At 41.0% G+C, this 11111-nt stretch overlaps 1 protein-coding gene across 1 annotated transcript; it reads right to left on the bottom strand.

Annotated features, from left to right (window-relative positions):
• Positions 1-3426: 3426 nt before the first annotated feature.
• Positions 3427-8738, bottom strand: grk7a (G protein-coupled receptor kinase 7a). The gene is given in 8 exon segments (XM_034105108.1): positions 3427-3549; positions 3551-3767; positions 4173-4457; positions 6461-6606; positions 6608-6694; positions 6696-6914; positions 8141-8335; positions 8337-8738. Coding segments are annotated over 8 exon segments (1674 nt in total).
• Positions 8739-11111: the final 2373 nt, after the last annotated feature.

The raw sequence follows: 11111 nt of genomic DNA, 5'->3' as shown, positions 1-11111 counted from the left end.
TACCCTTATTACTTATCGTAGCTGCACATACAAGATATCCGATTAAAGCTGAGGTTCCACAGATTATTTAGGTATATATATCATCATATATATCAGTGATCCGAACTCGCGACAGGGGAAGCAAACACAGACATCACAACACGTACCTTTACGTAGCTTTTACGGGAGATCGTCTCACCGTAGCTGTCAATCTGATCAAAAGACGTGTTCAATGGCATTAAAACGAGAAAAAACACGGCTGAATCGGTTAATCCATAGGTTGATAATGTTTCTGTGGAATAATTTGTTTTAATTTATAATCCATAATTTCATTTTTATGTAAAAATCTGAGAGTACAAATTAGCTGCTAATGGTAGCCACCAGAGTTATCGCAACTTCCGGTTTTCGCTATGCGTCAGTCTCACAAAAAACATATGACCAAATAAGGAGAATGTGGGAGTTCCCCTCGATTCAATTGGCTCTGACGGTTAAAAGAGATGTCAATCAGCAAAATCGAGCAAGGGGGGCCAGAGGTCAAATCCACCCAAATGACCCCATAAGTGGTATTTTTTTGCTAAATCTCTCTAAAAAGGGTCAAATTGCACTTGTTTTGCATCAATCATGATACAGGGTACTTATTAATTGTTGTAGTTTGGATTCCTAAAGCTTTTAGTACCATCATCACTATAAGTAATTTTTTTTGGACGGACGGACACAATAATTTAATTTTTTTTTACTGTGTTCAATCTGAATTACTTTAAAATAAAAACATCTATATTGATTCTGACACTTCTACATCCAACTTACAGGTGTAACCTTGCTTTGAGAAAAAAGATTATTAAATTAACCCTTTTAGAAGGGAAGATATGGTCATTTGTTCTGGAATGTCATTTTCGAGCCTGAGACCTGAAAAACAGGCTCGGAAAGTATTGCTTTCAACTAACCTAATACAGTTATGTGAAATGAGTCAAGTCAACGTGTCTTCACTGGCCTGGGAGCGCCTTGGGATCCCCCAGTCAGAGCTGGTTGATGTGGCCAGGGAAAGGAAAGTGTGGGGCTCTCTGCTGGAACTGCTACCTCCGCGACCCGACCACGGATAAGTGGGAGAAGATGAGTGGATGGATGGTTTCAGTTTTTACAGTGTGAGATTTGCTCAGAGCGTCACTCAGCTTTCGGATTTGAAGCTGATTTAAGCAAAGAAGTCGCAAGGATAACACAGGTTATCGCCTTATCAGCTAAGAAGTGAACTGTGTGGTCAGAATCCTGAGAGGGGATTAATGCAGCTGATATTTTTAGGTTTTACTCCAGAGCCCTCAGAAACTCTTTCTGCTTATGTAAAGCCCTGAGAACATGTAGGAAACATTTGGGAATTGTTTCTCGGAAACTGGAAGTAAATTCAGATGGCTGCAACCAACAATTTCAAGAAAAAAATCACAGACAAACAATTTAAAAGACATATATTTTTAATGTATTCAAATGATGCAGGATTGAAAGACACTTCTGCTTTACATGTCACACTCCTATAGTATCAACGCCTCTCATATATATTTACAAGAACATGTATCATATATATTTTTTAAATCTTAATAACAATAGCTTTAAAATCTCAACACAGTTTGAGATCTGGACATTTAAAAATAGTTACCCTGAGACAAGTAAAACAAGACTTACAAGGATTTTCTTTTCTCTCTAACCCGAGTCTCTACTCAGCTTAATGATCCCGAGTCTTTTTCAGGATCATTCTAGTCTGAGTGATTCACACTCGTCTCAAACTAAATTAAACGCTCTGAAGCAGGGCTGCAACTATCGATTATCAAAATAGTTGGCATTTATTTTTCTGTCGATTTCCTTACAGTTGCACCTCTACCCTGAAGTGTCAGTGTTTTAGGGGCAACCTGCACATTCCTGGTACAGGAACTTATTCTCCAACTCCTCTACATTTTCCTCCTGCACACATTTTTTAGGGCTAAAACGTCCCCATGTCTCACTAAGTTGAGCCTCATAGCACCAACAGTAGAGGGAATCGGAATTGTTTTCTTACTACTAAATACTATATTTAGATGACTTACTTCTTTGCCCTGTGCATAGATAGATAGATAGATACTTATTTTCTTATATACAATACATACAATTGTTTAAAAAAAAAAAAAATGACCACTTTGATGTCAATGCAGTGGTCAATCTTAATTATGAGGTTTAGGATCAAAAAGTGTAATATTAAATACTAAAACTATCTTTGCCCTGTTCTTAATCAGCACTTTTCACTGTGTAAACATTGTGATGGCATCAATAGGCGCATTTACACCGGAGTACTTTTACCCGTACTTTTCCCGTTTAGTTCCGTTAGTGCCTGGAATTTTGCGTTCACACCAAAAAGAGTACTTAGTTCCGAGAATGTTTACCCCCATTTTTAGTGCCTGCTAGAGAGGTGGTACTATCCTGGGGAGAAAAAAGTACCAATTTCGATTGTCTGGGCAAATTGCAAACCACGCCCCGTAAAACTGTGAAAAGTTTTATGAAGCCGCCATTGTATTGTTGGCATTAGCTTATTAGCATTAGCCCACGCACCAACGGAGAGAGAATAACTTATGGTGTCGGCGTTCTGGCGATTTACTCGGAAGGCTTCAATAGAAGCATCTGGGAGTCCCAGCAGCTTCTACTGAAGCCAGTCCCCAACTCCGGGGACTTCCGGCCGGGGACTTCCGGCCGGGGATTTCGGGTGGCAGTATACGCCGTGAAGGTGTTTGCGGCCTGCCAGTAAACCCAAAGCAGAAGAAGAAGAAGAAGAAGAAGAAGAAAGAAGAAGAAGAAAGAAGAAGAAGAGAAGAAGAGAAGAAGAAGAGAAAGAAGAAGAAAGAAGAGAAGAAGAAGAAGAAGAAGAAGAGAAGAAGAAGAAGAAGAAGAAGAAGAGTAGTGACGGCTTCATTTGCCTAATCTTCCCTCAGGGAACTTATTCCGGTGTGAACGCGATCTGTACTTAGTTCCATGGGGGTACTAAGTGCTGGCACTAAGTACGGCGTGATAGCGGCTAATAAAGAACACAAGACGGGGGGGAAATACTGAAACCTTTACAAAGCGTCTTGAATATACTAAAAGATATTTCGGCATGTTAGTTCAAATTTGTTCAAGGATGTAATCTAAAACTATAGTCCTTAACAAAGGGTTGTAAAATGACTTCTAGCAGTTAACATGGTTGCATGTCTACATCTTTAGACATTTAGAAGCAGTGAACCACAGACATCAGAAATAAGTCATCACATCCTCCGTATTTTACCGAACATTGCCTGGATAGCATTGCCTCTAAACATTGAAAGAAAGGGATGGTACATATTTCTCAACAAAGACGCACACCTCTTTCTGGATTCCATCCATCAATGTTGGTGTGCATCTGACTGAGAGACAAACAGCTTACTGATTGTTTATAACTCGTATACGACATCGAACATCTCACAGCAATATACACGTGCCCGACTTTTTCTCGTCATCGGGGTCTCCTCCACCCGCTTTTCTGTTGGGGTCGTTGAGCTCGTCAAACAGTTTAGTCTCGATCATCTCCGTTTGCCATTGAATGGGCTACAGCGCCTGTGCTAAACTCCTTGAAGAACTTATTGTCATTGGCGTCAAACTCTATGCCCTTGATCTCGGAGAATTCTGCGATGTCGTCTGTGTCCTTGGCGTAGACGACGTTGGGCTTGGGCACCCATGGAGGGTCCACCAGCCCGGCCTCCAGACGGGGGAAGTTGATGTTCTTGAACCACTCGTGCTTCCTGGGATCCTCCATGTTGTTCCTGGTAAGAAAGTAAAAAGTATTCTTTCAGACTGAATCAAGAACACTGGCTGCACGGGTTTAGACAACATTTGGTTAAGGTTTAGTTTATGTGGTAGAGTCTAGAATCTTGAGCTCACTGCTTAACCATCTTGTGAAGTTATCGCAAATCGAGACACCATCTAGACACAATTTGTGTTATTTTTCCTCTTACTAAACCAGTTCATTCATTCAGTGTTATTCCAATCTCTGATCCTTAACACCCATTACAGCAGATCAAAAACGTTGAAATCTTAAATGATATGTGTAACTGATTTCCGGTTTCTTTTTTGAAAAATATACAGTTACAAAAATTACAATTGACTGAAAACTTGAAACACACACAAACAGCATGTGGCTAGCCTAAAAGAGTAGAAGAGCCTCTTACTTAATGCCCAGGCGCTCCTCAATCTTCTTCTTGAGGAACTGCTGGATGATGTCCTTGGTTGGAGCATCGAAGCACTTGTGCTCCCACTTTGGTTCCTCGTTCTGGATACGGCGCTGTACCTCCTCCTTCTCCACCTTCTCTTTCTTGCTCTCTGGCCCTTTGAAAGGTGTGTAGCCAGCCACCATCTCGTAGATACTGCAGCCCAAGGCCCACCAGTCCACTGATGTCCTATATGGAGTTTTGGTCAGGAGCTCAGGAGCCATGTAGGCTCCAGTACCAGCCTGAAGGAGATGGGGATGATTGAATATGAATATGAATTCTTTTAATACATTTATATGTTTTCCTTGTTGCCCAAGAGACTAGACAGCATGTTGTGCCTATAGGTCTTGTGGTAGGAAAGACTTCTAAACGAAACTTTGAGCCATGCCCTTGGGCAAGTGTTGCACAGTATCATAGCCTGGGTTACTGAAAGCTTTATTCTATTGTTTCTTTCTCTCTGTGTAACTTTCACCTTTCCCTCTCTTGCGTACTCCCGCTGACCCCCCCCCCTCTCCATGTATGACTTTACCGGCAGCCCTAATCCTAATGATAAGCCTAGTACCTGTCAAGAGTCATGTGGGTCTAGCCTATGACAGAGCTGCCCAGCCTCTTATATAAAGCCTGGCCTTTTCTGGAGGCTACATCCACCAATATAAATAAGGAAGATCCAGACAACACGTAGCCATGCCTCTGTAAGCAATGCAAATACACTACAAACTAGCATGGAGCCAAGAACTCCACCTTTGCTAATAAAAACATGTATTTTCTAAAGAGATCCATAGGTTTCTGGTGTTTGTATTATGATGACTGTTAGCATTTGACACAGCATCATTCAACCTCTCTTGCACCTTTTAAAAGAAATGTGTGCATGGTACTTCAAGATCTGGCCTTTACTTCAACTACCATAATCCCTACTGTGAGATTAGAGAAGGCATGCATACTTTATTGACACATTCTTAACCCTTTTACGTCCTTGTACTTACTTCCATGCAAATGATTACAAACTTTTTCTGGTGGCTTTTTGGAACTGTGTTCTGTTAGGGTTACTCAACCCTACACAAAATGGTTACCCTACACACTCTGGTCACTTAAAGGGCAAAACTCTACTATGCGTAATCATCAAGATTATTCTGATTCTATTTGCAAGGAACTGATCCCATTTTTGCGAGGTCAAAGTCAACGTGTTTGCAAACTAATATGTCTTAACATATTCAGCTTTTACCTGGATCTGTCAGTGTAATCAGGGACAGACTTGTGTAATGCCCACTAAGAAGATTAGGGGCCCAAAGCCAGCCTTGCCTGTAGGAGGTGAGCCCAGTCGCTTTGACTGGTGGAGGAGCATCAGAGTACTGGATCATGAGCTTACTGGACTTTCATGGAGTCGAGAGCTTACTTTAGCTACCGCAAGTAAGTTCTAAAGGACCCCTGATGGAAAATGTGGCATCTTTTTTCAGGTCATTTGTAGGCTGTGTCAGTCCTGACAAATGTTTAGAGCTCAGTGATCAATGTCATCATTGTGTTTTGTTAATGACAACCTTTTCTTAGGCACATTGTGGAGAAATCCTCCGTTAGAAGCAATGTGGTGTACCACCAAACTGAACTCAATGACGACATGAGAACTGTATCATGAAGTATTGCAGGCGACAGGCTTTAAAAAGTGTCCTGGTCCAAACTACGCTCAGCTGAGGCAACTCTCTCAAGGTAACGCTTTTGAGGGAAACTGGTATTTATAGACTGCTAGTTTAAAAATAATTGGTCCACTAATGTCTACGACCTAGTCCCTACACAAAATCCGTGGCCTATAATCTGACTGCTAAAGGATCAAATTAGTTATATAATGGCTTCAGAGACTCCTTGCACATATCTTGAGCAATCCCGTAATCCCTGTCCGTATTTAAAGTAAAAACCCTACGAAGAACCCTGTCTAAGCCTGAGCTCAGCTTTTGACTCCACCTTAACTAAGAAAGGTACAGGTATGTGTTTTCTTAAACTCCAACCATATAGAGGATGATGTTCATCAAACTCTTGTTGGTTTAAAGATCTGATACATGTAACAGAATCAGGGACGAGTCATTGCCTGCACTTTGTTGTATGCAACTTCAATGACTTTGAAGAAGAAACAAGCACCCATGAGGGTTCACAATTTGCTATGATTCCCATTATCATGGTAGCAATGCTAATGAGTATTCCAAACTGGATTTGTCATTCAACCAGAGTTTTTCAACCAGTTTTGTTTGTACTCACCATCTGGGGTGATGGTCTTCGCTGGAACAATCTCTACAGCCAGACCCAAATCCGAAAGTCGGCACTGGCCAAAGCTATCCAGCAACACATTTTCCGGCTTCATGTCACGGTATATGACATCCATTTCGTGCAAATGTATAATCCCGGTGGTTGATTTGCGCTGTGTAGTGGATGATGCGCTTCATCTCGATGCCCTTGTCCGCACCCCTGCCATCATAGCCTATGTTGTAAATGTGGTTACCTGAGGTCTCCTCCATTCATCAGGGTCATGACAAGGCACAGGTGGGTCTTGGTGTCATAGGCGTAGCCCAAGTTGACCAGAAACAGACTGTTAACCTTCTCCAGGATCTGCTTCTCTAACAGGGCCATCTTCTCACCACCCTTCTTCTTCAGTCGCTTTTTACATAACTTCTTGCAGGCATACATCTGGCCTGTGTTCTTCACCTGAACAGCACACACCTGAGAAAGACAGACGAGTTGTTAAATAGGACCTATGTTATAATCAATGCCCAGGAATGTATCTTTTTGATTGATCAGGAGACTGCTGCTTGTTCTCTGTTTTAAAGGGGGGATGGAGATAAAGCTCCCTAAATCAACTAAAAGAATACCTATAAATCATCAATGTATGTCATCACAAATGTCATGATCCACAATTGATATTATTACAATAATGCCCAATAACACTGATTTAGAATCATTGATTGGATTAAAACTGCTTCAAGAAGTCAACCAAACTTGAACCTAGTTATGTGGGAGCCAATGGGAGCTGAGCTCCCACAAGGAGGGTCTGAGCTCCCACGGAGGCAGTGAAACTAACATCTGTGGGGGTCGCTAATACATTACCAACGACCATTATGTTAATCACAAATAATGCAAGTGTCAATGTAATGAGGTAATAAGGTTTATCCACTCTATTGCACTATTGAGCAAGTTACATTAATAACAAAAAAGTGGTTGTCCATTACAATATACAACATTATACGGTAAAAACATTACCGTAATCATAGTTTAAATGTCTCACCAACTTATGTTGGGTTGCATGCTCCTCAAGGCTCGATTCTGGGTCCCCTGGGCCTCTGATTTCTTCCAACATCTCTTATCAATTGTGAATATTTTAAAGGCTTTTTATACAATCTACTGTCATATTTGTGTCTGAATTTAAAAACTAGATCTTGATATTGATAAGACAATACAATAAAGTAGTATTTAAACCATGTTACTTCTATAAACGCAAGACCACTATGTTTCTGCATTGTGGCTTTGCATTTGTTACTTCATGAAAGGCTAGCCATGATTTTAAGGTTCAAGAGGTGCTTGTATGTCTCATGACTTCATGGTCACCTTGAGACTCGGTAAATCCTCGTGATTATGTTAGGTGTAATCACCTTGCCTACAATATCCTTCCTTACGCTTTAAAGCAAATAGACTTAGGGATTTTCTTAAGAAAAGATCAACACTGATTGACCACAATTCTTGAAGCACACATTTGTATCTCCTTTCTTATCTTTTCTAATATATTATTTAAAACATTATGAAAACACACATTTTGGACCTGAAAACACCATCCTATTTAACAACTGGGAGAACTATGCAACTAAAAGCAGGTTAAAATGTAAAATATTTGCCTTAACACATATTTCAAAAGACTTCTAGAGAAGTATATGTAGAAGTGTTTGCATGCTTACCTCTCCGAAGCCTCCTTTTCCAAGAGTTCTGAACTCATAGAAGTATTTGTCACTGATGGGCTGTTTCTCGTACTCTTTCCATTGAAGGAATTTATCAAATAATGGGCTGTTCTGGTAATCTGTGAAGGGTTTGTCTTTCAGAAACTCTCTTACACCATTCTGGACTGTGCCTTTCATCACCTCTTCAAACGTGCCCCTCTGTCACAGCCTTGAATTTGTCCGCAGACTCCCCGGTAAGAAAGGTTAGGAAACTCTTGGAATCAGCCTTGCAATACTTCGTCAGGATGTGTTTACGTGCCTTGTCTTTTGAAGGACCTTCACTCAGATCCCAGTCGTAAAGCTCATCCAGAAAATCAGCAGCAAGCTTAAACTCAGGGTTATTTACCAAATAATCACGAAATAATTTTTTGCCGATAGGCTGCCTTTCACAAAGCGATGAAAAATCCTTTTCGAGGGAGGTTCTCACTGCAGCACATACCTCAGGCTTGGGGAGAGCCAAGCTGCGGCGGCGCTTTTTCATCTCCTTGTCATCACCACCCTGGGCTTTTAGGTAGGCCGTGTTGGCCACCAGGTTATCCAGTCCCCCCATGTCACACATCTTGGCGGCTGTTAGTGGTCTGCTCCCCCTAAGTGACTGGGTTCTTCAACGGTTCCCCACGGATACCCTAAGCGTCTTTCAGAATGTGCGTGAGTGCAATTAGCTCCAGAGCCAGCGAGCAAATGAGCCCCTTCATCCAGACTACCTGCAAACCTAAGACACACTGACACACCCAGTGATTACTCATTTAGAATTAAAGACCAGGGAGGGATTTTGGCTTAAGGATCTTTGTATGGACTATTCAAGGATGCTGTGCACGGAAAGGGAATCGTAAGCGGGCTCTGTCCTAAGAGGCTTTGTAGTCCTCTATATTTGTTCATGGTGCTCAGTAGTCTCTAACAGTGGTCCACTGGCTTCTTTGACTATGCATGGTGGGAGAGTTAAAGATGCAGAACATTCAAGATATAGACCTTTAACACAATTGTCATTACAGTTTTTGTAGGGTCCTCTTGTGAACGTTGAGAAATACTTTGGTTTACACAGGATATCGTACCATTTGATTAGATAATAATGTTGTCTTTGGACCCTTGAGCAGAATAATGATGAAGTATTTTAACTGAGAAAGTCAATGTGGTAAAGATCTACGGTATGGCATCATCGTCTTTTTCACTTTCCTCCTCACAGTCTAAACAGAGCAGACACTCCTAATCCGTCTGCAAAGTAACAACCACCGTACAATAACTAAATATATTTAGATATTTACACACACACACACAATGTGCCACCCGCTCATAAGGCTTGATAAACATTCCCACACACAATCATATAGTTATTGTTTGAAGCAATTTGGGATTCATCATATTGCCCAAGGACCCTTGGACATGTGGCGGGATCAAACTCAAACAAATGTGTCAGTCTTTGATAAATGGTCATTTGGGTGCACACATGTTCCTAGGATCTGGTGTACTTGAAGAGTCCATATTTTAAGGTAGCCTTGCAAAATGTACAGATTTTAAGGTAATAGAACATTTTATTTTTGCATCACTGATCTGAGCAATTACCATCAAGTATTCTGTGTTTCTTTCAACCAATAAACAGCATAACATTGTAAAAGAAAATACGATAAAATGCAAAATAGAAAATAAAACTGAATTTAGTGCCAATGAAAATGTGTTGTTACTATTCCTACATTACTCAAACGTATGTTTCGAACGTCAGGTACCAGTGTAGCATTGTTTGTCAAGTCAACACTTAGAAAAGCCTAAGGAACATAACTTTAATCATGTGACAGAACTAAGGATAAAGCGAGGAGCTTTGTAATACACCTGACACAGTAATATTACACCACGATGAGGAAAGCCAGAAGATTTCAGGCAAACATAATTGTTTCTAATTTAGTGTAAACATTAAATTAGCTATGAATATGAATCTATATTCTGAATATATTGTAATTCTAGTATAAGACTGCTTACATAAAAATAATTGCATTACTTTTGTATTACACTGTTGAGGCACTTTCCTCCAACCAGACACAGCAATGTGGATGTAGGCTAATTCAGTATGTAAACCTCGGATAATATTAGCTAATCCTTTCTCAAATGGTCTCAAGCTCCAGCACAAGATCAAGAGCTTTGCTTGCCTTGCAGAGGATTCCAGACCCAGTCTTTGTTTGGATTTAAACATGAAAAAAACACAAAAGGTTACCAATGACATCAAGGAAGGACAGAATAGATCGCAATCTCAGTAACATCTTATTTACTAATGTCTTTCTAATCTATAATTCGAGGTTCAACATTTTAGCAGAGAAAGACGTACATGACAGTTTAAGAGCACTGCCATACATATCAAAACCGTCAAATGTCAATCATGTCGTAAATGGATCATAGGGTAAGTAAAGCACTTTAGCCTCCTGAGTCGATGGAATGAGGTCATAGGTTTCACCTTTTACCTTCACTTACAGCAGAGGGGTCAAATAGGCGCTAATACGTCACTCTGGGATCCCTGATGACCCATATCACTTTCAATGAGGGCCACCAGCCGTACACAAACTGTTGTGGAAAGCAATATATGATTAGGTAACACAGTGCCGACAAGGGATATTAAGAAAGTCATTGAGAAATTGAGCAGCTGTATTCTTTTTCTGAAATAGGAGTTTGCTCTTTGAGAAATCTGCGCCCTTAACCTTGGGAGGATTAGCCTGGCCTGAGGAAAGGTTAAGATGGGCCGCACACACTCATCCCATCACCCACATGGTTCACTACGTGGACTTTGCCTGGTTTCCCTACATCCTCTCATGGCCTCTCAGGTTTTTCACAAAAAGTGACTTATCCGACCGGCCCACATCGTCTGACCGGCCCACTTCAGTACCGGCCCATCGGGATTCGTCCCGAACGTCACGATGGCCAGTCCGCCACTGGGTGCATCCCTATGTTG

The sequence above is a fragment of the Pseudochaenichthys georgianus genome, chromosome 17, assembly GCF_902827115.2.
Source record: "Pseudochaenichthys georgianus chromosome 17, fPseGeo1.2, whole genome shotgun sequence".
Taxonomy (NCBI): Eukaryota; Metazoa; Chordata; class Actinopteri; order Perciformes; family Channichthyidae; genus Pseudochaenichthys; species Pseudochaenichthys georgianus.
The sequence above is the reverse complement of the archived record's forward strand: the minus strand, read 5'-3'. Positions and strand labels throughout refer to the sequence as shown.